General features: G+C 37.4%; 1 protein-coding gene across 1 annotated transcript in view; it reads left to right on the forward strand.

Annotated features, from left to right (window-relative positions):
- Positions 1-26,152, forward strand: part of Plxdc2 (plexin domain containing 2) — a 403,081-nt gene that overhangs the window by 368,631 nt on the left and 8,298 nt on the right. The window contains exon 13 of the mRNA XM_050152598.1: positions 8,232-8,392. Within this exon, the coding sequence (XP_050008555.1) occupies positions 8,232-8,392 (161 nt within the window). The remainder of the gene's footprint in view (positions 1-8,231; positions 8,393-26,152) is intronic.

Below are 26,152 nucleotides of genomic sequence, written 5' to 3' on the forward strand. Positions count from 1 at the left end.
TTATCAGTATAATTCTGGCTTCGTAAATTTGAAAGTATTCTTTCATTTTCTATTGTGTAGAACAGTTTGAGATACTTCAGTTTAGTTCTTTAAAGGTCTGGTAAAACTCTATGGTATACTTATTTCAATAACAACCCTAACAATAATATTAAAGTGATTGATAAAGTGTAGGATGGCAATTATTCTGAGCAGTAGTAGCCGCTGACATTTCCCTAAATACTCACCATATGTGAAGACCAATGCCAACCACATTATAAGCCTCACTCAGTGTCTTCTTAGCCATCATGTGACAGACAGCACTATTATGCTCATTTTTTGAAGAGGATGCAGGATGAAAGAGACACACTTGTCCTTTTGGTTAGACACTGTGAGCTTCTCCTATTCTTGGCAGCCTGAAGGCTGTGTATCAGCTTAGTGCTTTAGAAATGTTTCTATTTTCCTATCAGATCTTTTTCTGGCATTGGGGATGAAGGGCAGGGCCTTCCACATTCTTAATGAGCACTGTACTACTGAGCTATATGCCTAGCACCGAAGAGAGTTCTTGTCTATGTTCACAATAGGTGATTCATTTAATAGCATAGTAAACATTTTTTCATAAAAAGATTATTGTACGAATGCTATTTTAATATTTATGACTTTAGTACAGTAAGATGGGTTTGAAAAGAACTGCATTTTTCCGATTTACTGAACCTTGATATTACTTTGTTCAGCACACTTTTGGTGTTTCATAATGAGCACATTCTTTAGCAAATTATTGCTAACTTTTACTATAATTAAAAATCCCACTATCTTAACCAGGCAAGTCTTTAGGAGGGATTTCTATGAGGAAAAATTTCACAAAATTCTTTAATTTTATACTTAGCTGAAAACTTAAGCTGTAAGATTTTTCTTCTAATGTGGATTCCCCCACCCCCCGATTTATGGATGTTGGGGAAGAGGGATTTAGTGGTGTCGTCACATATAACAAGGTGCCTGTGTTCCAGTCATGAAAACCCCCACTCTAGCACATTCAGATAAGCATAATTAAACTCAGTGGGTCAAAAGAAAGTTCATAAAAGCATGATGGGACTTATGGGGTAGAAGAAGGGGAGAGGATAGGATGAGAGGAGGGAGTGGGGTGTGAGTATGCTTATAACTAATAGATCCATGTTTGAAATTGTCAAATAATTTTTTAAAAGGAAAAAAAGAACAAGAATGGTATAAATACATTTTAAATAATGAAGATAATTTGATATAGAAAGCTAACATTAGGAATCATTTAAAGTCTTAAAGCTAAAGGTAATGATCAAAGTAAATATTTAAGAGCTTGTCAATGATGACGTAGCATATGTAAAAGTAAGAATGGAAAAAAGTTGCATTTGGTGCCCTGTAGCAGCTATAAATGTCATCAATGCACTCTGAGAAGATTCCACATACTCTACTTACTAGTTATTAGTAAGAGTGCTAATAAATCAGTATGTCTACACACAAACTCATTATGTAGATGTCTGTCCCAATCCTTCAGTTTGATTAAATCAATTATTTCTTATATTATAGTTTCAAGTTATTTTACTTACCTTCAGTTTCAAAGATAAGAAGTGACATATTATTGATTTTGAAATAGGATTTTCATACTCTAGGCTCACTCATCTCAAAACATTTCAAATGCATCTACTAATGAAATTTCAAAGTCACCTTGTAGGAAAGGTTAGAAAAAGTGAGGCTAGTCTGCTGCCTTTGCCAGTGCTGTTTTACCGTATGCTATACATTTTCTATATTGTATGTGTACCTTTCTTCATTTCTTTTCAGAGAATTTACCAAACCCCATAAATGACAGTGTTACAATATGCATCATTGGAGTGTGGAAATTGAATATATGTTATGAACTACTTCAGGTCACTGTCATCCATGAAAACTTTTTGGGCTAGCGATATGGCTCAATAAGTAAAAGATCCTTCATTACAAGCCTTATGGCCTGAGTTTAATCTCTAGAACCCACCACATAAAGGTAAAAAGAGAGACCCCAATCTATAATGATGGACTCTGACTGGCATGCACAACATCACACACACACACACACACACACACACACACACACACACACATACACACACACACAGTGCATGCGTGTATGAAAGCACATGTGTGAACACACACCATAAACATTTTGAAATTATCAGTAAAACTAAAAACAAGCTACAAAATCAGAGAAGTTACAAGGAAAACTTCCAATCAATTTTGTTAAAAAATTCATCACCTGATTTTCCAGTACTTGCTTTAGCATATAAATGGGTGAGATATTCCACGAGGAAAGCCGTGAGCCTGTGTGTTTTTAATCAAAACATGGAACACTGATATTTAAGGCATTTTTAGTTCAACTTCATTCCAAAGCATTAAAAAACAACATTTTGGCAATGTTCATGTAAGATTTATGGTTTTTGAAGAAATCTGTACAAGACTTTGTCCAATCCATCAGGCCTTAAATCCCCAAAAGATATTACTATAGTATGGAATTTATAGGCTGAAAAGTTAGTTCTAAAGAGGATACAATTTTAGACGAGAATTTTTAGTTTTCCTTTATTTTCATACTTTAAGACTAGTGATAATAGGCACAAGTCTCTTTAGCAATGTTTTGGAATATTTTATCATATTACAGATGCCTAAATCAAAATGCATAATATCAATGTCATGCACACATAAATTCTGAGAGAAATCATATAAAGTATTAGGAGACAGAGTTTTAAAATCCACCACTCTACTTTGAAGAAACTTTAAAAATTTTGTCCTTTCACTCTTCTGTCTTTTTCCCATCTCTTTATTTCTTCTGCTTTTTCTCCTATCAGTTCACTTAGTCATAAATGTTCCATGAAGCAGAGCAAAGGAATCAACTCACTTAAGGTCTTGGAAATTTTCTACATTTGGGAATCTGTTCTGTTCGCTGCTGTGGTGAGAAAAGCTCAGCCAGTAATAACTCATCGTTTTGACAGATGGGACAGTTGTTAGTCTTGTCTTCATCTGAGTGCTGATTACTATTCTAGGATTCTATGAACTCCTAAAAAGCCACAAACCCTCTCTGGGTCATACAAAGCACCAGATGAGAGTGGGTCATCTTTGATAGTATTGATTTTCTTTGCTCCACTCATGTTTTAAATCATGTCTCAAGCATATTACAAAAATACTTTTATTGTGTGGACTTTACGGTGTTTATTTCTAATATTCACTTTGGTCTGATCTCTTTCTATGTTCCCTCACTCCTTTTCATCATCAATCCCTTTAGTTTGGTACTCAAATGAAAGCTAAAGACACAAATGAAGATTTGAGTTATTTGGTGTATAATATTGAATTGATAGTTGTTTTGTTTTCTTTTGTTTGGGATATTAATAAAATAGCCTATGATGTTTCAAAGAAAAGCAGACAGATTCTTATCTCATGACCAGACTCCTGTGACTGTGCATGAACATCCCCCTGTATAGACTCTAAGAAGCAGCATAAGAAGGCTATACCTGAGGCTGTGTAGAACTGTGCATGTGTTGTCTTTGGCACGCTTCTCTCTGCCAATTTAAAAGATCAGCACTGATTGTTTTCCAAAGTTGATATGTTTTTTTTATTGTCTTTTCTGAGGGAGTATGAGATCAATTAATTTGAGGGTCTTCCTTTAAGGTGCATGAATTAATTCCCAATGACAGACAGGTGATGCCCACCCAGGATGTGCTTTCACTGTTTTTTTTTTTCATTTCCGTTCAGAAATCTAAAAATGAGATGCCCATAATTTTGGACAGACATGACCCCTGTATGTGGTCCAGAGATAAAGAGATAACCACACATGTAACGTATTGTAGTGTTTGGGAAATGATGATAAATTGGAAACGAAATAGAGAATTTAGAATCCAACATATCAGTCGTATCAATGCAGATGTTTCAATTCAGCAACCTTTAACATCCCAATAACATTTTGCTTTCTGATCTGTAAAGTCCTTTGAAAACATCTGGAATAAAGGATCTTTTCACAGTATTTGTAGAATCATGTGCGAAGAAATAAGATTGGGTAAATTACAGGGTGTTGCTGAACCCTAATATCTTCCTCGGGCGAGCGGGTGAAAAGGCACGACGTCAGTGAACACAGACACCAGGAGTTGGATAGAAAGGCTTATAGCAGACTTGTTTATTTGAGAATAGGAAATATATATACACCCTCTCATCACCCAGGCATTCTGATTCATTGACCGTTGACATTTCATGCTCATCCCTCATCCCTATGGCTACGAATGATCAGGACCTCTGACAGAGTCTGTTGCTAGGCACTCAGGTAACACTGCTTGGTTGCTCCTTATTGAGTAGACACAGTAAGGACCTCTGACAGCACCAGGCAGACTCCAGCTCGGCTCCTTTTGGCCTGGTAGGCCTTAACTTTCTACAATGTGGGAGGAGAAAAATACATTATAAAAAAATGATGAGAGCCTTTTTTCTCTCATGATAGATGATTAACTGGAAATCATTTTGAATTAACATCACCATGTTTTGTAATATTTTGGAATTTAGTGTTATATATACCCTTAAATTGTTTGTTCTTATGACAACACACTATTTATCACATCAGGGTCACTTGACATTCATAGGTCAGTAAATATATGTCTATGGTTACCAGTGTTTGAGAAACTATGGAAATCACTTATTTTATTAACAATCATCATCATCTGAGAAATTGTGAAATTATCATTTACCTAGCAACAAATCAGGCTCTACACAAAGAATATTATCCATCACTAAAAGTCTAACTATTTAAAGAAACATGTAAATGTATATATACTTCAGAGGGTGATAACATAACCAATCGGTATGTCTAACACAGCTGGGAAATGATGGTGAGAGTTGACATTTTGCCTTAAGAAGGGGACTAAATAAGAATTACGATCCTGAATATGCAAATTTTGTCTTATTTTATATTCCAAAAATTGGGAATTTAGGTCCTAAAATTCAGTAATTGTTTTAGTTATGATTAGAATCTTACTAAATAGAACATATCCTCTGCTCACTCCCTCCTTGCATGAAAGCCCCTTGCCCCTGCAACAGGTCCATCCGTCCTCTGGTTCCCTCGAGAAGCCATAGCCTTGACGTCCACTCAGTGCTTCATATCTCCTTTGATTCCCTTCACACATCAGACATATAAGGCTGAAACTTGGTGCTGTGTATATGAGACTGTGAACCCCACAGAAATTCAACAGGACATGTGCTTACTGTCTGGTGACTCAATAGAAAAGGAAGAAATAAAGCATCAGTAGAGGAATGGGGAGAGAAATGGGAGGGTGCAGAGACAGAGGAGTCAAGAAAAGAGAAGAACGAGGAAGGGTTGCTGCAAGCAATGGTGGGAGCAAAAGGTTGTATTACACATGAGGTTCATAGAAACATTAAAGACTTTTTATATGACTCAAGTATCCAATTTTACTATATTTTGCCACAAAGTAACATTTTAAATCAATCCTGTTTTATTATGAAAGTAATATGTCATAATCTTGGAAAAATATGTGCCTAGCTCATAAGATGCAGTCATAAATGCATGCTTAGTAAAGGAGCCAAATATATAGTTTTATGGTGTTAGGAATTTCCCTCAATCTGCCTCATCTAACAAATAAAGTAATAATATTACAGCTTAGCAATAGATAAGTGCTTACTACATGCCAGATGCTCCCCTTAAGACCTATGTATGTAGATGCTGAGTTCTTCCAGGAACTCTGTGGAGTAATACTGTCATTGATGTCATAGTGCAGACTGGGCAACTGCGAGCAAGGGAGATGAGCTCACTTACTAAAGCCATATTCTGCTTTCATGGAAATGTCTTTCCACCGGCTGTCACCTTTTTCAGTGGCCTTTATTACGCATTCATTTTTCTTCCTTAGTCACTCCCAACTTGCTGTTTCCCTAAACTTGAGAACGTGCTTCTGATGGCAACACTGTCCTGAGACCCAGGAGAAGTCACAGGAGCGATACTGGCTAAGCCTAGGAGAAGTCACAGAAGCGATACTGGCTAAGGCTAGGAGAAGTCGCAGGAGAGATACTGGCAAAGCCTAGGAGAAGTCACAGGAGAGGCACAACCTCCACATTTGTTATTGGCACGAAACTATTTTTTGAACTGTCTTTTAAATTATTTTTCCTTTACTTAAAATTACCAGATTTTTTCCAGAATTTTGTGCCAGACTCATGATGCCAAATAAGAAGGAAAAGAAGTGGTAAGAGCTCAGTGTTAGCTGAGGAAATGATGGTCAGAGCTGGGGTTTACCAGCAGCCTGCCCTGTTTGAGAAAAGCTGTTTGCAACTTTAATACATTTCTTAATTTCCTGGTGTCTCAGTTACCTCAGCCATTAAAAGGTGGAAATAATGATGCTTATGTCTTAGAGTTGAAGATTAGATATATACAACATAGATAAAGTATGTATGTATATTGCAAAGAAACTTTCTACAATGAATTACTCTTTAAATTTAATATTCTTTTCTAGTTAATTTATGTAACAGTAGGAAAAGAACTCTAAAATTTTGAATATTAGGATTTAGAGGAGGTTCACAGATACCAAAAGTCAAGCAAAGAGCAAATGATGATGATGGGAAATGAATGGAGATCTAAGGTCAAGTTCTGATTTTAGGACCTACTGCTGAAGAAAGAAGGAGGAGGGAGGAAGAGAAGAAGAAAGGAAAAAGAGAAGGTTAAAGAGAAAAGCAGAAGAAGGAAAGGAGAGAGAGACTGAGAAGGAATAAGATAAGGGGGAAGGAATAATGGAGGAAGGAAGGAAACTAAAGAGAGTGTGAAGGATTTTATGAGAATTTTATCTAGAATTCTGTAAGTTCAGATCACCCACTTATCCTGATAGAAAACCATATCTGATTTTACTAACAAATTCTTAAAGTTAAAACAAGCAAACTAAAAATCTCAATTAAGTCATTTAATAGGAAGACACTTAAACATAGCAGCAAGGGGTAATTAATAACACAGAGAAGGCCTGCCAATATAAAGGTTATGACCCAGTATTCCAGAATATCTGTCCATCTTGTGAATTAGCTAATGACTCAAAACTACCAATCACATTATATACTAGCATGCACTTACCTGCAACACATAATGGAGGATGATCTCCAAATGCCTGAGCTGCCAGCAATGCTGCAGAATCTTAAACCCTTTCTAGATAATTTTATGTGGTTGATTGACTTTTGCTTGCATTATCATTACATTGGAAATTAAATTCTTCTATCCATGAACTCAGAAAGCTGGTATTACAGAGGCACATACCTTATTAAATTTAGAGAAAATGATACCAGGCGGTGGCATACTGGAATCTTTTCATGTGCTGTAGTTTCCCCTTTAGAAAGTAATAAAACTCTTCAAGTGTCATTTTGCCTCCACCTGTTATGCTTCTAAAAAGCTTTTCCATTTAAAACAGATTTTGAGAATTGTGCTTTGAGGTACATGCATAGACTCTGTGGAAATGTCTGAGTTGCCAACTGGAAAAAAGTAATGCTCATCTATGGAAAATTCCATACAGAATATGAGAGAGATTTTGAAAGGCACTCAGTTTGGAGCAACAGCAGTGTCAGTTTGGAGAGACAGAGAGCTGGGGTTAAATTACTGTAAGTTAAACAGAATCTGAGATTTTTCTCACAGTTTGGGTGGGTATAAATGACTAATCAAATAGGGCTTCATGAGAAGGTTTAGTCAGGATATTCAGATCCCCATCCCTCATGTAGAGATAAGCCTGTGATTGTAGTCCTGACATACCCAGACCGTCTAGCCAACTAGCCTGCTTCAGTTAAAGTTTTCTCGAAAGCAGTGCTGAGAGCAATTAAAGAAGTTGCCTGCCCCCACATCTATAAGCATACAAGATCATATACATCTACATACATACATGCACACAAATAAACATATACACACATACCTAAAAGGCTACTAGTTGTGTTTATTAAACTAGAAATTGATATTCTACTATAGGGATGATGTAGCTAAACAGTAGGGTGCTTGCCTAACATGCACAAGTTTATGGGTTCGATTACCAGCATCACTGAAAACATTAAATTTATTTTAGCCATTAATATTAAGGGTTTTGTTGCTTAAATAACTTCAGACATAAGTTGTTTGGACACACACACAAGCCTGAACTAACATGATAAATATTCAGTGTTACTTGCTTGCATACACAAATTTTCCACAAAAGAAAATTGAGTTTAAGGGCACACATATGACGGACCTGACAACTGGAATCTTCTTTCAGCCTCTACAGACGACAGTGCAGCTGAGAAGAAAGGAGGAAGCCTTCACGCCGGCCTCATTGTTGGAATCCTGATCCTGATCCTCATTATAGCAGCAGCCATTCTGGTGACAGTTTATATGTATCACCACCCAACATCAGCAGCCAGCATCTTCTTCATTGAGGTGAGTACCAGATTCGGCCATGAAAGCCGTACTGGAGGATGGGCTGTGTGAACTAGCAAACACCACCTGGCTTTAATGTTTGGCACATGATTTGTCAGTGTCAGGCTGGCTGATGTCACACGCATTGCACCCACTCACGTCCACACTGATAGATTACTTTCAGATGATGAGGTCAGACCTCTTATCTCTGAAGCTCTTAAACAAACAAGCCATCTTCCCTTTAGAGACCTAAGGGAAAATAAAAACCACACTTTCCAGTCCTCTTATACCAAATATGTTAACCAGCTGTTCTCCTACCCTGGGGGAAATCCAGCCTAATCTGGAAACAGGAGGACTTGAATAAATTGATAAATAAATATTCATTGAAAATTGGCTGTGTATACAAGACAATAAAGTAGGTCTGTTCTCAAAATGCTTGTAAAATAAAGAGAAAATACAGCTTCCGCTGCAAAATGATAGGTATAAAATTGAGCTACAATGTGATACTACCATGGCGTATAACATGTATTTATTCATTTCTGCATAAATGCGCACCCATATATCCACAGTAAGATTGATTGGATGCTATTCTGTCCTACACAGAATTTAGGCTTAACTCCAATGCCATAAGAAACATGGAGTATGCACAGGGCCCATGGACAAACATGGGGGTCTAGAAGGCTGGACCAGGGGAGCCTCAAAACCACTAGATACAATCAGTCCCTCTTAGCTGCACCTTCCATGGTAGCATCTTACAGGAAGATTCCTCTTCCAACAGTGGACAATACTGAAGTGCAGAGGACACAGAGAACCTTCTTTGCAGATTTTCAGACATGTGAGAGTTGAATTTGAATTCACTGCACAATATGTGGGAAAACAGTCTGGACTCTCATTCTATTGTCGAGTGAGAAATTATAATGCTTTCACAATAACAGGATGAGAATTACCATTGGCGCCTATAATAGGGATGGCTGAGTGTAGATCAATTAGATAATTGTGTCAAAGTCCCAAATGGCTCTCTTTTATCTATAGAATAAAGTGTGGTCTCCTTATGTGGCTATTCAAAGCATTTGAGATCCAGATTTTACCCATTGTGTCCATCTTTCTGCCATGGCTCTCCAGCCTGGAGTGGGAATTACCATATTTTATTCTTATCTTCTCCAGATATACCCTGAATGTCCCAAACCCTATCCCTGCAAAAAAAGCATTCATTCTGTTTCTTCCATCAACAAATCTGTCTCCTTCCACCTTGGTTCTTATCTTTGGGTGTCCAGCAGCCTTCAGTGACATGCACCATGTAATCTTTCTTCATGCATCTCCATGACAGAACATGTGGACTTGATTCTTCTCTCACTCCTGTCTTTCTTTGACATTTATCTTTCTGGTTTGTATTAGCACTCAGTCTGTGTGTGATTATTATACCCTACAAGACTCATAAATTCCTTAAAATCTAAGTTAAGTAACTGAAATCTTTTTCAAAGAACAGGCATGTTATCAATATTTCCTAAAATAAAAAATAAAAAATGCATAGTAAATATCTATGGACATTTCAAAGTTAGAGTGAAATTTCATTTAAGGCAGACTCCAGACATTGTATCCTCATTTCACCCCATAGCTATTGGGCATGCATCAGGCCTTTTGTTTACTTGGAAAGCTGTTAAGTTGCTTTAATATGTCTGATTTTCCTAGAAGAATGTGGACCTCTTACCCGAGGTTCTGAATACATTCCTTAAAGAGCTGACAAGTGACAAGCTGCAAGTCTCAGCTGACCAGCCCGGCATCAGGCCACCACAGCCTGAAGCCAACACGTGTTTGTATCTTTTAGTACACTGCAGTTTAGTTTCTGATGTTGTCAAAAAGCAGATGCCGTGAAGCAACTGATGCTGAGGGCATTAGCAGCATGTTTCACGGTGTCACTGCAATGGACGTGGTTGAAGCTCACTCATGGCCACGGCTGCACCTATATGATGGCAAAATGAGACAGAAAAACCCAAGAGATTTTTTTTTTTAAATTTGTCTTTTTGAATTAGTCTCCTTGGTTAATATTCTGAGGCTATAATCCTAATTGTGTATGCAGTGTTCTATAGTCACACATTTATAGACTAATAGGGCTATGGGGAATATTATGGTCAACTTAATCCTATACTCTCATATCTAACAGAGAAAGAATGAGGCTAAAGAAGCTGGAATGACTTTTCCAACAACAAACAGCCATAGTTTCAGAAATAACTCATTTTTCCATATAAAATGGAAGACGAATCAGTCTTCTGGCTTTTTTGTTGAACTGATTGCCAGAAGCTGCTAAAACCCATTATCTCCAAGTCACCTGCTGTTCTGGTCATGCATTTCACAGTAACTGCTCAGTGGATGTTTGTAGCAGTATCATTATTAAAGCTAGCCAGTGCTTTTTAACAAGTCACCCGTGATGACCACACAACATGGAACATACAGATCTGTGATTCTGAAAATGTTTAATTATTCATTAGATTGGTATTTTTGCACCTGTGATTGAATATAGTGATGCTACTTATATTACATTCCATGTTTCATTGTAAAATGCTATCTCTTTATAAAGAAAATGTTGATGTTCTTTGCCATCATGAAAGTGAAACTACTTGCAGAAAATTAGGACAGTGGGAAGACAAAAAAAGAAAAGGACACAGAAATAATATCATTAATATTTTAATCAATCTTTTTGGAAGTCTTCGTTATATAACTTGATATTTAACCACTTAATGACATTGCAACTTTACTGCAATACAAATTGATACTCAGGTTTAATGCCATCTTTCTATCTTATTATTACCTCTTTGGAGAGCTATCAATTATTCCTTTTAAAAGCCACTCAGTAGCTATTTATATATGGGCTGAGTTATGCACCAAAATGACACAGAAAGCAGAAGAAGCTAATACACACCTAGAAATAAAAAAAATCAAAAAAGCTTCATTTCACGATTTAATATGTCATATACTAACATGTAGATACTGTAGATACTTAAACTCATGACTATAAACCTAGTGGCCTAAAGCAGTACAGAAATTATCTCACAGAGCAGAAGGTCAGAACTTCAAAGTTAGTCTCACCACATCAAGGAATTGTCAGGGTTAGGTCATCCTAATTCTCCAGGGAAAATCTTCTCCCAGCTACTTTTAACTTCTAAAGTCTGTTTTCCTTGGCTCCTGGCCTCTCTTTCTATCATTCCATGGTCTGTTTCAGACATCACAGCTAACTCTGACCTTGTTGCATCCTTTAAAGCCCTTGGTGATTCCATTTGACCCACTTGACTAGAACAACCTCTCCATCCCATGATGTGAAGTGTATCTTGGGCCATCCATAGAAGGTAACACTGATGGAATTTCCAGTTCACAACATGGAACTGGCCCAATGGTCTTTAGGGACCATTAGTTTGTCAACGAGAGATTTCATTAAATAAGTGTCACATTATCAATTAAACTGTGACAAATTGTTTTCACTGATTATAGAAAAATAGATTTATTTTTAGCAATTTATTCAAAGTTCAATGATGTCCAAAGTATTGCCTAATGTATATTGCTGTATATTGTATAGTGAAACCTCAAATTCAGTAAATAGTTTACTTCCTGTATCACAGACTAAATGTAGCAACTATGTCCATGAGTCGAAACTCACACAACTAATCTCCCACTTTAGAACACCTCTCCCCAAAACACTCTCACCATTCCTTCCTTTTGTAATTAGCCCTTTCATGAGCATATATGATGAAGGCATATAGTCCCCCCCCATTGCCTCGTTTAGTCCTAATGAAGGACTATGGCCTAGGATGATATTCATCTTAGACGTAAGGAAGCTGAGGCATGAATCTTAGATAATTTACTTAACATCCCTCATTCACTCTGTGACAGAGTGAGAATTTGAGTGCAGATGCTCCAACTTCAGAAGTCAAACCTTTTATTTTTTTTTTTTTAAAAAAAAGTCAGGTTTATACACTGATAATCTGCTGGAATACCATAGAAGTCAAAAAGTCAAACCTTTAACCACTGGGCGGTACTGCTTACTGCCCTTCTCCTCTAACGGTTTTTCTTCATTGGCTGTAAGTAAAAGTGTAGTGTGATGTATATGTTAAGACATACACTACGTCCATACAAGAGATTCCTCAACGTAGAGTTATCAAAAAGAATTCAAAAGGTTAAAGAATTAATTAACCATGCCAAAACCATTGCCCAAATGTGTGTCTATTTATGTAGTTTTTGTTTTTGTTATTTTTCCAATTTGAGTAATGATAACAAGGGCTTACTTAGCCTGCTATCTATGTGTTTTATTTCTGCAGAAAATATGTACCAGCCTTAATATAATCTGTGGGCATACATCATTACATGATGTTTACTTGGAATTAGTTTTTAAACTTCTTGTTTGTAGGAAGGAAATGAGGTGATAAAGCAAGCCATCACTCCCTAAACTGTGGTCAGACAAGCGAATCCATGGGCTTACATCTTTGTCTTCACACACAGGAACCCCATCCTTCTGTTCAGCCTGGCGCATAGCCTCGTTCTCAATAATGTCTCACCTACAATCCTCCGTCACCCTCTGCAGATTTGAGACTGAGCATTTTCTTTGAGTTTTATATGGTTAGCGTATACTTTGAGTATCTATCTGGCTTTATTGTTATTTGCTAAAACATTTCGATTTTGATCAAAATCTGTCATATCTACATGTGCTTTAACATTATTTTAAATGCAGTGTATTGTTTTCAAACAATCTGATAGAGACAAATACATAAAAATGCACCTTAAAATTTTTCACAAGTTTTGATCAAACTGATACCTTTTTGGAATGAGCCACTTGTCCAAGATTCCTCCTTAAATTTAATTATTGCTGAATATTTCCAGGCATACATTTTGTGATTTATGATATTTTTTACTAAAAATAAAGAATAGAAAAGTCAAAGTTGACAAGAATAATGCATAAAATTAAATCCAAGGTTGGACAAAGAAAACATCATTATATAACAAAAATTATGCAAACTAGAGATTTCTTGTATGGGAGGATTGGATCTGGGCCCTTACATATGCCAGGCATGAATTCTACCACCTTGATACATCCTCAGTCTTGCCCCCAACATGAGGAAAATAATCTATTAATATCTGAACTGAAATAATGTAATTAGTAAGCTTCAAAAAATCATTCTGGACACTTTGTTGAATTTTCTTGGCATACTTAAGCAATACTTCACATTTGACTACTGTGTAGGTTTGCATTAAGAAGAAATTGATGGAAACTCAAGACATAGCACAACTCTAAGAAATAGACTATATGATTTTAAAATGTTGGAATTTTATGGGTATGAGTGCTTATGTGCATTCATCTCATGTGTGTGTGTGTGTGTGTGTGTGTGTGTGTGTGTAGGTGCGTATGTACTAGAAGGGGGGGTTACATCTCCTTAGCTAGAATCACACCCAGTTGTGAGGTGCTTAACATAGGTGCAGGGAATTAAAATCAGTTTTCCTGCAAGAGTATCAAGCCCTCTAACTATTCAGCCATCTCTCTAGTTCCAAATACTGGAGTTTTGTTTTTAATGGGAAAGTGCAACCTACGAGTACCTTAACCTGCTGAAGATACTGCAGATCTTCCAGAGAGAAAGTAGTCTAACAAAGGGATAAGGTAAATATAAAAATAAAATAAAAATGGCAATGGCAAAGATTATAGAAACAGTGCCACTTTTAGTTCAGAAAGGAACTCACATGATGCATTGGTCCTGACTTTGCCTATAGATAAGCGCACCAATTCATCCTTTGAAGACTGAAGGACTTTCTGGGTTTGAAGTAGTCCCAAAAGTACTACTTGAATCACTTCAAGTGTGACTAGCTTGAATTCTTTTTTAAATAATCACGCATTTAAAAAATACACACACATACATACACACACAGACGCACACATGCACACACAAAAATGAATTTAATTTATCTCATTGACAATTTAAATAACTGCAAATTATCAAAAGGCATTTTGCTGCACTGCAGCACAAATGAGGCTAAGGCAGGATTGTGTGTGTAAGACCAGCCTGGGCTGCAGAACACGACCTCGCTCTCTCAACTGTTTTCTCTGATTTTTCCTTTTGATTGTGTCCACTAGACAGATTTTATTGATTTCTATAGCTCGCCTTCATTTCTATTGGAAAATACTGGTTTTTGAAAGTAATCTTGGAAGGGGAAAGAAGATTGGCAAAGAAATGTTGGTTCTTTTTCTACATATCTCATTTTAGAAAAGAAAAACAGTTTTGATAAAGAAGAAAAATAAATTAGAAGAAGCTTAACAAGCAACTGATTATTTTGATCATTTACTAGTCCATGTATTTATTACTTGTTGAGCTCCTGCTGTGTGCCAACCCTAAACAGTGAACAAGAGGTGCCCACCACATGCAGCCAATAGGGCAGTGAGTGGAGAAATAGTGCATGGTTTAAATTGGAGATTTCACATCGAAGAATTCGTTTTAGATATATCTACGTTTAGTACTTTAAGTAAGTGTGATTACAATTATCTTAAGACTTTTTATGGAACTATTGGCATATATTGACAAAACAAAGCAACAGCAAGTAAGATATATAAATAAAAGCATACTGCTGGCCTAAATAGCAAACTTCTCTAGCAGGAGAAGCTGCTCCACCATTCTTAAACTGTGCACCGTGCCTTGATTTAGAAGCTACAAAATAATTTCACAAAAAAAACTTAAAATACAAAATCAAAACATTTACCATGGCTTTGAAAGTCTTTTCATTTCTGGAGAACCAAAATATCTGCCTTTCCTGAAAGTGCCCAGTGTTTTCGGTGAACAAAATCACAGAATGGTGAAGCAAAAAGAAACCTCAGCATGCACACCACCGGGGGATTTTGTGGCTTTCCTCACCTAACACACGGGGATTGCCCAAGTGTTCACCCTGAGTTGTAGATTAAAACCTATAAGGATTTTGCATTTTGCTCTGTAGTATCGGCATTAATGGGGTTGTAGAATATCAACGTTAAGAGCACAGAGAATGATTCTTTATTCTTTTAACTGTATATTCACGGTGCTCAGATTATGTCATGTAGTTCCTATTAAACACAAATAGATACTAACAGACAGAAGCCTCAGTGTCTAAAACTTGCATGAGCAGTGTGTTTCCGGCTCAATTCCAGAGTCCAATCCCACGGAAAATAGCGACAAGATGGTAAAGCCTCTTGCTCAGCCCTGTGACAGCTGGTTGCAAAGCTATCACTCCGGCTCAGGACTCCTCAGCGGGGTGTGGAGTCTGTGCAACACAAGAGCCTGTGGGCCACTGGATACTCTGTGGGTTCCCTACCCCAAGAAATATTTGTGAATAACAAGGACTCATGGAGAATTTGAAGGAAAACAGGCAGCTGTGGCCCTCAACTTTTCCTGGCAGTCTACAGTGCCACCAGGAAGAAAGCCAGAAACAGACAGGCAAGGGCCCAGCTGCTGCTGCGTGGGAAGAAAGCCTGTTTAGGAGAGTTTGCCACCTCACTCTCCAGCTGCTGTGTGAATGACACTGGGGAGTTGGGAAGGCACAATTAGCAAACCCACATAGTAAATAGAGAAACCATTCCAGAGGAACACGAATCTTTCTTTATTGATGTGGCACATTTCTTACAAACGGATTTTGCCCTTAAAGTACTTCATAGTTCAATTGCAAGAAAACAAGGGGAGAAACGATGCCCTGAAATAGAGTATTTCTTGTTTCTATTTTTAGAGGGGTTAAAAGATGATACTCAGTTTTCACGAGCGCCTGCAAGTGGGGTGAAACAGCAAAGTGGTAGAAATGCTTACACCCTTGTTAAAGAAGCTGCACCACTGAGCTATAACAACACAAAAGCAAAGAAGATTACAAAGCGCTCTTTCAAAAAGAGAGGGCCAGCAAAATGGCTCAGTGGGTAAAGGTTCTTTCCACCAAGCTCCAAAAATCTGAGTTCTCTTCCAGAATCTCAAACAATAGAAGGAGAGAACTTGGTCCTCACAGCTGTCCTCTTACCCTCCCACACACACACTGTAAAATAAAACAGAAAAGGGGACACTATTCGGATTCTGTATTTTTTCTGTCTTAACTTTTTTCTATTAAGCTAGAATTTTGTCATGTACAGGTATATTGAGACAACCCGTAGAGTTCATAGTGATTACTTATTACATGTAGTCATTAACATGAAATTCATTTAATAGCTGTCATCGTTCATTTACTTTGATGGCTGGTATATTTTTGCTTAAATTCCTGAAACTAAAACAGGGTTTATAATTTAATGAATTATTTATTTTACTTCATTGGGAAGAATTATCAAAAATAATGAATAAAATATATTTCACTGAGTTTCCTACTAAATTCCTTCTTTTTGTAAAAGATTTATTTTAATTTTAATTTTATTTTATGTATATTGGTATTTTGCCTGTACGCATGTCTGTGTGAGGGTGTCAGATGCCCTGGAACTGGAGCTACAGTCAGTTGTAGGCTGCCAATCAAATCAGAGTCCTCTGGAAGAATAGCCAGTGCTCTTAACCACTGAGCCATCTCTCCAGCCTCCTAAATTCCTTCTTAATCACTATTTCCTGTTTTTGTAAATAGTAGTTAGGACCATGAAACTGAATACATATATAACACAGGCACACAGATGTGCATGATCTTGTGCCCACATGTTCATGCAGACCCTCCCACACACATACACCACAGAGTAGGGGCAGTAGATCTACAGTGAAGGTCTTCACAAATAAGATTGCCATAAATAAGTCAATGAAAAATTCCAGTTTCATTGAGCCTTTGCAAACCTGAACAGTGGCATTTTATAGCACATCGTTTGTCTTTGATATTCCAATGCTTTCTTCTGGATGTCAGGAGAAAAAGGGTACGTCTTTAGCATACCAACTCTTGGGTAATTTCTTCTTGTAGCTTTAGCAATCCTTCTTTACTAAATAAATACATAAACCTAGTTATGCAAATACAACATAGAAATGTTGATTTCAAAAAGAATTGTGGTTCCATATTCTAGTCAGTGTATTCCTTTATTAAATTAATTTTTCATCAAGTCCACATGTGAAACATTTTAAGCATAGACACAAAACTGCTTCCTGAAATATGTGGGTTTTCAACATATTCACACTTCAGTTACATTACTTTCAGTGTACAAAAGCTAGAGTTTTAAATTTTAATTTCAGAGATTTAAAAAAATTAGAATTCAGGGACTAATAACTATGAAGGAATTTCTTAAAAATAATGATATTAATGGTGGTTTTTGTTACCACATGAGAGGCCATTAATCAAAGGCATTTTACTTTACAAATAGGTTATCTTACATTTATGAATGGGTTAGTTTACTTTTTCTTGTGATGGTTAGGCAATAAAACCTTAGTATAAACAAAGTAATTTATAATTCAAAACAAAGCAACTTCAGCAAATGAATTTTCAGTCATTACTTCTATGTTAACAGTTTCAAATTTCAGCTAATTCATATATTTAATAATTTAATAAACATTGTGATTCAAATAAATTTTAAATAGACATAAAAGTTAATCATGTATTAAAATTCATTTTTGAATATTGATTCTGGGCCAAAGTTATATCTGACACAGGCTTAGAAGTAAAAGTGATATGTTCTTTGCGAAAATGAAACAAGCTTTTCTTTGACAGGAGAAATAAACATATTATAATTATGCATCATCACTGGGTGATATGAAGTCCCAGGGAATTTGTAAAGAATAATTCCTCCTTGTTAATATTTCCAATATTTCCTAACTTTGTGTCTGATCTCATGTCTCATCTTATGCTCTCTTAGTTTTCTCATTTGGTGTTGACCTTGGATCACATCACTTTGGTTCGGTAGCTTACTACTAGACAAGAATCTTGACTATGCAGAGCTGAATGTGGAGAGAATTTGAGGTTGCCTGAGCCTATGTAAAGACTATTGAAATTTAGTCATAAGTAATCACAGTATATATCATTCATAGCATGGACCTGGCATTTGAAGATATATCATGTGGGTCTGAAGTGCAGTTCCTTTGTAACCCAGCATGTGCAAGGGCCTGGGTTCAATCCCCAGCATTGCCAGTATGTAACGGTTAGAGAAAAGAATCATGTTATATGATTCTTCATCTTGCAGTCCAGTTTGATGAGCAGGATGGTGCCCAACAAAAGGAGTCAAATCCATTCTCTGTCTGATTATATAGGAACATAGCCTCAACAGAGAGGGGTTAAGACATGAAATTCACACCTCAAATCAATGAGACAAAAGGGAAGTTCTAGAGATGAAAAAAAGAAGAGCATGGTGACTCCCCCACTAGTTGTAAAGGGACATCACATAAGCCAGGGAGCTAATCATCCCGGACAGGTCTTTGTTATAAACTCAGGATCTGGGAAGAGAAACTGTGAAGGTGTAAATTTGGGCCCATTTTGAAAAGTTACTAATCCTAAAAATCCAGAGATGCAATGGACTTCATGAATGATAAGATGTGTTTTTGCAGAGGAACTCAAGAATTAAAGAAGGCCCTTGTCAAGCTTCTCAGGGGTAGAGCTTAGTTGGTAGAGCATTTGCCTAACAGACAAATAGGAAGTGAGTACCTGTTAAAAGAGAGAGAGAGAGCAGAATGGAAGACAAAGCAAGGGAAGGGAAGAGAAGAAAAGGGAAGGGAAGGGAAGGGAGGGGAGGGGAGGGGATGGGAGGGGAGGGGAGGAAAGAAGGTAAGGGAAGGGAATTTATTATGTAAATAGTCTAACGGGAATATTTTCTTTTAAATTTAGAATATTTTTGTTCTCCTCTCTTCCAAGAATTATATGCCTCAAAAAATACAAAAGGCATAATTTCAATACATGAAAACATATTGGTTTTTAGGTAACCTAAAAGAAAATAAATAAAACATATATACCTAAGCAATGTTGTAGTTCCATGCAGAGAACAGGTTTGTATCTGAAGTATTATTTGGGGAAATGTTTTTTTTTCCATCTTTATCATAGTTGTAGCATTGGCAATACCTTAGAGTTCATCTTCATGTCAGAGTGAGACAAGCAAGGTTCAGATTTGTCTTTAGTGAAAAGTCTGCATATCAATCAAGAGACTTATTAAAATAACTGCTCAGAGTGACTTAAACGAGTATTCCCTCTAGAGTTACTTGAAACCGGAGAAAGCAGCAGAACCAGTGACACAGAACATTGTTCCTTGGTGTTTCTTACAATCCTCTAAACAAACACATCTGTTAAATTTTACTCAGACACTGAATGAGAAGTCAAAAGCTTTGATTTCTTTAAAGAGGAAAGAGAAGCCTTTTATACTTACAAACCAGCCACACTGTGTTTTCCTTTACAGTTCTTGCTTTTTCTTCAGTTTTCCTTGAATAATCTCTTTAGAGATTTGGCTGCTTTGGGATTGGCCACTCTGTGGTCACCTCACCTTGTAAGCTCTTACCACTCCAGTTTCACCTCCACCTCTGCTTTCTTCCCTCCCATACTCTCTGCCAAGCTGTCTTTGGGAATGGGAATTTTTAAATATTTGCACCACAGTTTTCTTTTCAAAGTTAATACTGATATTTTTCCCACTCTGGTCTTAACTGGGAGTCAGTCATCTTTGTGTCTTTATCATATAAAGGTGCCCTCATTCAGTCTCTTGACAAGCACGGATCACTCATTCTTCACTCAAACTAAAAACTCCATGTGCTGATGTAGATGACTTGCATCCAACTACATCGAATTTGATCAAGAAGAAATAAGAGAAAGTTACAACTATTTAGTTGTCCTCCCTGATACTTAGGGAAATACAGTATCTTTTGTTAAACTCCAAGAAATATACGTGTGTGTGTGTGTGTGTTCACATACTCCTTTAGTCGCTCATCTCAGACCATAAAATATCTTTAAGCAAGTGAAAGATGAGTATAATAATAAAATATTATTATTTTATTATAATATATTGTTATATTATTATTATATAAAACTATCATATGTAATATTTGTACCCAAATGAATTTATAAAGTAGCATATGGCAAGTCACATAATGTAGTTAATGATAAATGCAAAAGTTCTTTAAGCATCAAAAGCAGGTTTTAATGAATGATTCTGGGAAGTTGGCAGTGAATGAAGTAGCGTCCTTTTCCCAAATACTCATATAAAAACCAAAAGAAAAATTGCATGTCAAAAATCATAACCTGAGGCTGGAGAGATGGCTCAGAGGTTAAGAGCACTGGCTGCTCTTCCAGAGGTCCTGAGTTCAATTCCCAGCAACCACATGGTGGCTCACAACCATCTGTACTGAGATCTGGTGCCCTGTTCTGGCGTGTGGGCATACATCGAGGCAAAATGTTGTATACATAATAAATAAATAAATCTTTAAAAAAATCATAACCTGATAGGAAACATTTACAAAGGAACCACCTACTATTGTAAAGTCCAAATGCAGACATTTGCCTTAAATAACCATAGTCTCACCACTGTGGGAGAAAGGGAAGGGAAATCATAGGCCTGGCTGACCTGGCAATAGGAGAGCCACAGACTAGCCACACACATTGACCAAGAGTCATGGGTGAGGGGCATGGACGCATTCCAGCCGCAGGGAGTGGAGTGTCATTGGTAGCACTCTGATAGAGATGCATTCCACTCAACAGTCACCAGTCAGGCTTGGCTTCCACAGGGTGGCAGTGCCACGCGCTAGCAGAAGATTCACCAAGTGGAAAAAATTTAAGCAGAATATGAAGCATTGATATTAGAGAGAAAAATAGCTTCCTCTAAAGGTGGAGAAGAAGAGAGCTGGGAAGAATTTGTGTGTGCAGTGTCTATAATTATCTCCTGGCCACCTCTCTTTTGAGAAAGGGCCTCGTATAGCCAACTGTGACCTGGAGCTTTTCGTCTTCCTGCCTTCATCTCCCAAGCGCTATGATTCCACTCATAGATTATCACACTTAGCTTCAACTACTTTTTAAAGATAATATATATACACATATACAATTCATTTTATTGAAATTGTCAAGCATGTATGTAATGTGTTTTGACAAAATCTACCCCCATTCCCTCCCCTCAACTTCTTCCCCTATCTGCCACATCACTTTTCCCTCCCAACTTCCAGTGCTTCCTCAACAAAAAAATTATTGAGTATGTATACACAGAAAAAAATGATTACTGTAGTCAAACAGAATGTACAATGCACCATATATAATTTTCTTATTATTTTTACATGTGATTAGTGCAATTACCATTCAATCTCAAGTAGATAAAACATGTGCTAGAATGTTAATTTCATTCAAAGTTACACAAATTAAAAATATCAAAATATACTGATTATTTACAAAGGTCTATTTTTGTCCTAGTCTAGCTGGTAGCCATCACACTAAACTTTCAAACAGTGTCCTCTCCTAGATTTGGTAGTCTAAATAAGCCTATAAGGCTGCTACCCAGTCGTGTGACTAAAATGTGGATTAAAGTGCACAGCTACCTTAGGGTAGAGAATAGCTCTCCTTTTTCCATCCCTGCAGTCAAAGCTGATGAGAGCCAAACCTGCCAGCTCTCTTTCTCTTGACTTAGAAACACATCAGTGCTCCCAACACAAATAACTTTATGAGATCAGTTCCTTGAGGAACTTGGCCCCTCTTACTGTTGAAGTAAGCTGCACTAACTCCGATTTGATTTTACTAGAATGTTTATGACCCATCGCTTGGCCCACTGACTGGGTAGTAGTGAGCCGACTTGTTTCCACACCCACTGCAAATTACTTTTCTTTAGAGTAAATCGCCTGTCTGATAACAAACCACTTGTGGCGATTGAGAACCCTCAGAAGACAGCTAAAGATTCTGTCAGAGACTGTGTGAGGCGGTTGCTGAGCTGAATTTGCGTCTTTACAGAGGAAATGGAATAGGGCTAATTCTAAAGATAGAGTAAAAGTTTCCATCTGCCTGTCTGGAAGTCTTTGCAATCAGTTCTTTTGAATGCTCACTGTTTCCGGAGGTGAGACCAGTAACTGTTACAGATAGAGGGCCTGACTTTCCAAGAAGTTTTGTAATCTCTAAAACCCCTACAGTTCTTTAGTGATAAAGAAGGAACCTCTTGACTATTGCTTTAGATGTGTGAAATGAGAAAGAAAGGACCCAGGGATAACTACAAAGGTGCAATCAATGAAACTTTTTTTAGTATGAGAATTGGGAATAACAGAAGGCAAGATTTTAGGAAGGAAAGTGTGGGGTTAGAGGCAGTCTAGATCTGATTTTATGACCAAATCACAGCCGAGCCTCTTTACAGGAGCAGTCAAAGAAAAAGAAGAGATGAAAGTAAGAGTCAGAAAAGAAATATGAAAATTATAATAGTGGAAGGAGAAATCTGAGAGGAAAGATTGGTATGTTCAAATATGACACAGTACACTAACATTCATTGTTTACAAATCAGCAAGGTGGACCAGCTTAAATGAAAAGCACATGTAAGACGTGAGAGAATATGTCATCAATCTGCAAAAGAAAGGTAAAATATGAAGAGTTCATAAGTAGTATAGAGTGCTTTAGGGATGTTACAGGAGAAGAGAGGAAGCAGGGCATGACCAGTGGGTCTCAAATTTGAAATTAGTCTGGCCTCAGTTAAGGCTGCAGAAAGGGAAGGGGGAAGAAAAGGAGGAAAGAAAAAGGGAAGGAGAGAATGAAAGAGTTTGCAAATGAGAAAGGAATGAAATCACTTACTAACTGAGACAAGAATATTGGGCAAGAAAAAAGTATGCAACAGAGATGGGAATTCAGGATAAGAAGAAAGAATAAATTCTTAAAAATAGGTTGAATTGTACAGAACTGCAAAATAGCAGGGGTAAATTCTGGGAATTGAAGGAGTGGGTCCTGGGTGTGTTGTAAGCATGCCACAAGCTAGCAATATTCTGAGCACCGTCTTCCTAACAGAAGTTAGAGTAGCATTCTTGTGTTTGGCAAAGCTGGAAATGTGGCCTTTTCTGAACTAGCTGTAGAGGCTTAGAATATGGAATCAGAAAACATAATAGATAATAATTTTTGATCAAGGTGATGAAGGTTTATCTAGAATTGCTTGTCAGGTTGATGAGAGAGCAACTTGGGGATTGAATGAAAAGTCTCTGAGGCTGGCAGGGTGTGAGGCAGGGACTGAGTGCATGGCAGAGACTACTGAAAGTCCATGTCGCGTCAAAGAACACAGAAAGCAGTACAGGTCTGTTTGACACTAAGATTCTGAAGTAAATGCTCTGAGATGAGGCTTTGAGGTCAAACAAGCAGGGAAGAAGGGGTGAGACCGAATACTTTCAAAGTGATCTGACAGGAGCATTGAGATAGAAAAGGTTATTAAAGTTGCTAAAAGAGACAAACACATCACACAAAACCAGGCACTGACAGCTTCTAAAGACCAGGAATATGTCCCTTAAGTAGCAGGAAAAGGCATTTTCTTGAAAGGCCTAGCATAATTTGAATGTTTTCAGGGGGTACTTGATCTTCTACAGTTTCAAATCTTACATGTGTGGTTTGTGGTAATACTATTGATTAACTGTTCTTTGAGTATTTAGATGCAAATGAATGATTTTCTCTAAGCACAATATATATGCCTTAAGTTTCACAGTGTGTTTCCAATAGAAGTGTGACTGACTGACTGAATGCATTCTTTCTGAATCATTATAATCATGCCTAGTTAGGGCATCAAAGAGACTAATAATGAATGAGGGAGTCATGAACATAGCATATCACTCAAGATAAAGATACTGTACAATAGAATAACCTTTCTGCAAATTAACACTAACACTCACTCTAAGTCTCCTTTCTATACCATTTTGTTTTTATTTTAGCCTAGGGTTTTTCCTGTTACAGGTACAAGTGGGAAGAGGCCAAATTGTCTGTTTACAAGCTGCATTGCTAGATAAAAATTAAAATGAGATTAACTTTTAAATAGTATTATATGCCAGAAGTTCTAAACTGAAGTAAGGAAAAATATTTCCTATTGAAAAAAAGTTTTCCAAGCTAATTGGTGAAGAGTAGATTCTCCTATTGTTGGGTTTCCTTAACATGTAGACATGAATGGCAGCTCAGCATAGTTTCAATTTCTGTTCACAGTAAATGGACTACTACATGGTTGCTGATGCTAGAACACCCCATTGTACATTTAACCCCAAATCTGTGACAAGCATTCATATAGACAGTGGCTTTGGAGCATTTAGAATCCTGCACACTTGTTTCAAACATGGCGTTATCTCCAGCCCACTTGATGCCTGTTTGTACACTCATATTAGAAAGTAGAGTTGGAGAAACCTGTTGGCATCACAATTTTATGGATGAGAACACAGGACGTACTGCTTTGTATTCAGTTACTATAGGACACAGCACCCTCTGAGCTCCCTTACTTGGCAATCCTCCTCACGTCCCTTTCTCTTTTCAGTCAAAGAGCACACATGCAGTTCTGTCTTCTTATTTCATATTATAATTTTCCTACGTTGATTTCATTGTCAACTTGGCACACACAGTCTAGAGTCATCTGAGAGAAAAGCCTAGACTGGGGAATTGTCTATCTCAGACTGACACCTGGGTGCATCTCTCTTAATTATTAATTGATAGAGGAAAGACCAGCCCATTGAAGATGACACCATCCATAGGAAGGTGGTCCTGGACCTTACAAGAAAGCTAACTAAGCCTAAGGAGAAAGCAGCATCTTTTTGTGATTTCTGTTTCTAGCTCCTACCTTGAGTTCCTGCTCCAACCTGCCCTCCTTTAGTGATGGACTTTCCCTCCCCTAAGCTGACTTTCATTACAGTAAGTCTTTTACTACAGCAACAGAAAGAAAGCCAGAACAGTAATTTTTATTTTAGTGTTCAGAGTTCATAGTTAGCCCACATCTTTTTGTGATTATTCCCGAAAAGAATGTAAGATCACAAGTGTTACAAAAAAGGATCTCCTCCAGGTGTCCACTGTCTTTAGTCCTCCATTGCTGCAGACATTTTAGAATCGAACAGCTGTGTGCCTTAGCCTTTAGGATATCTAGAGAGAACAGGACAGATGGACAGACACTACAAGAATACATCCACAGAAGGTTACCACTGTGTTTCCAAAGTGCAGCAAGAGAGGACTAGAAAATATCCAAAACAGCACAGCAGGGTGAGAAGGGATTTCTAATCTGCACAGGGGCATCTGGACGTGGAAATAAACAGAAATGGGTGATTTGTGAAAGTAAAGATGATACATTAAGTGGCATTCCTGATAGAGGGATTCCCCCAGACAGGTTCAGAGGAGGAAATGATGGATATGGATGAGGGAGAAGATAGTGGGAAGTGTCACCACTGACTCACTGGGGGAACATTTATCAAATGTGCTTGCCTGGGCCCTGCTTGGGAGCATTGAAGTGAACTCATTAGGTCGCTCAATAACAGTTATGTTCTTACTTTCACCTCCCAGAGTGATTTTAATTTCAGCTTTGAAAACCACTTCACAGTGGAAGAAAATAAGACCTGAGTGTTTGAGACGAAGATGTTAAAAACATTACTTCTCACATTGAAGAATCTAAAGTCTGGCCTGGAGAGCTGACTCAGCCGTGAAGAGTACTTGGCACTGATGGAGAGGGCCCAAGTTGTTTTCTCAGCATCCGCAGCACCCATGTCAGACAACTCACACTCCCTGGAACTCCAGCTCCAGGGATGCAACACTCTCTTTTGACCTCTGAAGAGACCACACATACACGATAATGGGGTTAGGAGAGAAATATACAGATAGATAGATAGATAGATAGATAGATAGATAGATAGATAGATAGATAGATAGATAGATGTACATACATACATATAAAAGAGTCATATATTATACATGAGTCTATAA

This window comes from Alexandromys fortis, unplaced genomic scaffold (genome assembly GCF_014885135.2).
Source record: "Alexandromys fortis isolate MF-2015 unplaced genomic scaffold, M_Fortis_MF-2015_v1.1 scaffold_54, whole genome shotgun sequence".
NCBI classification, from domain to species: domain Eukaryota; kingdom Metazoa; phylum Chordata; class Mammalia; order Rodentia; family Cricetidae; genus Alexandromys; species Alexandromys fortis.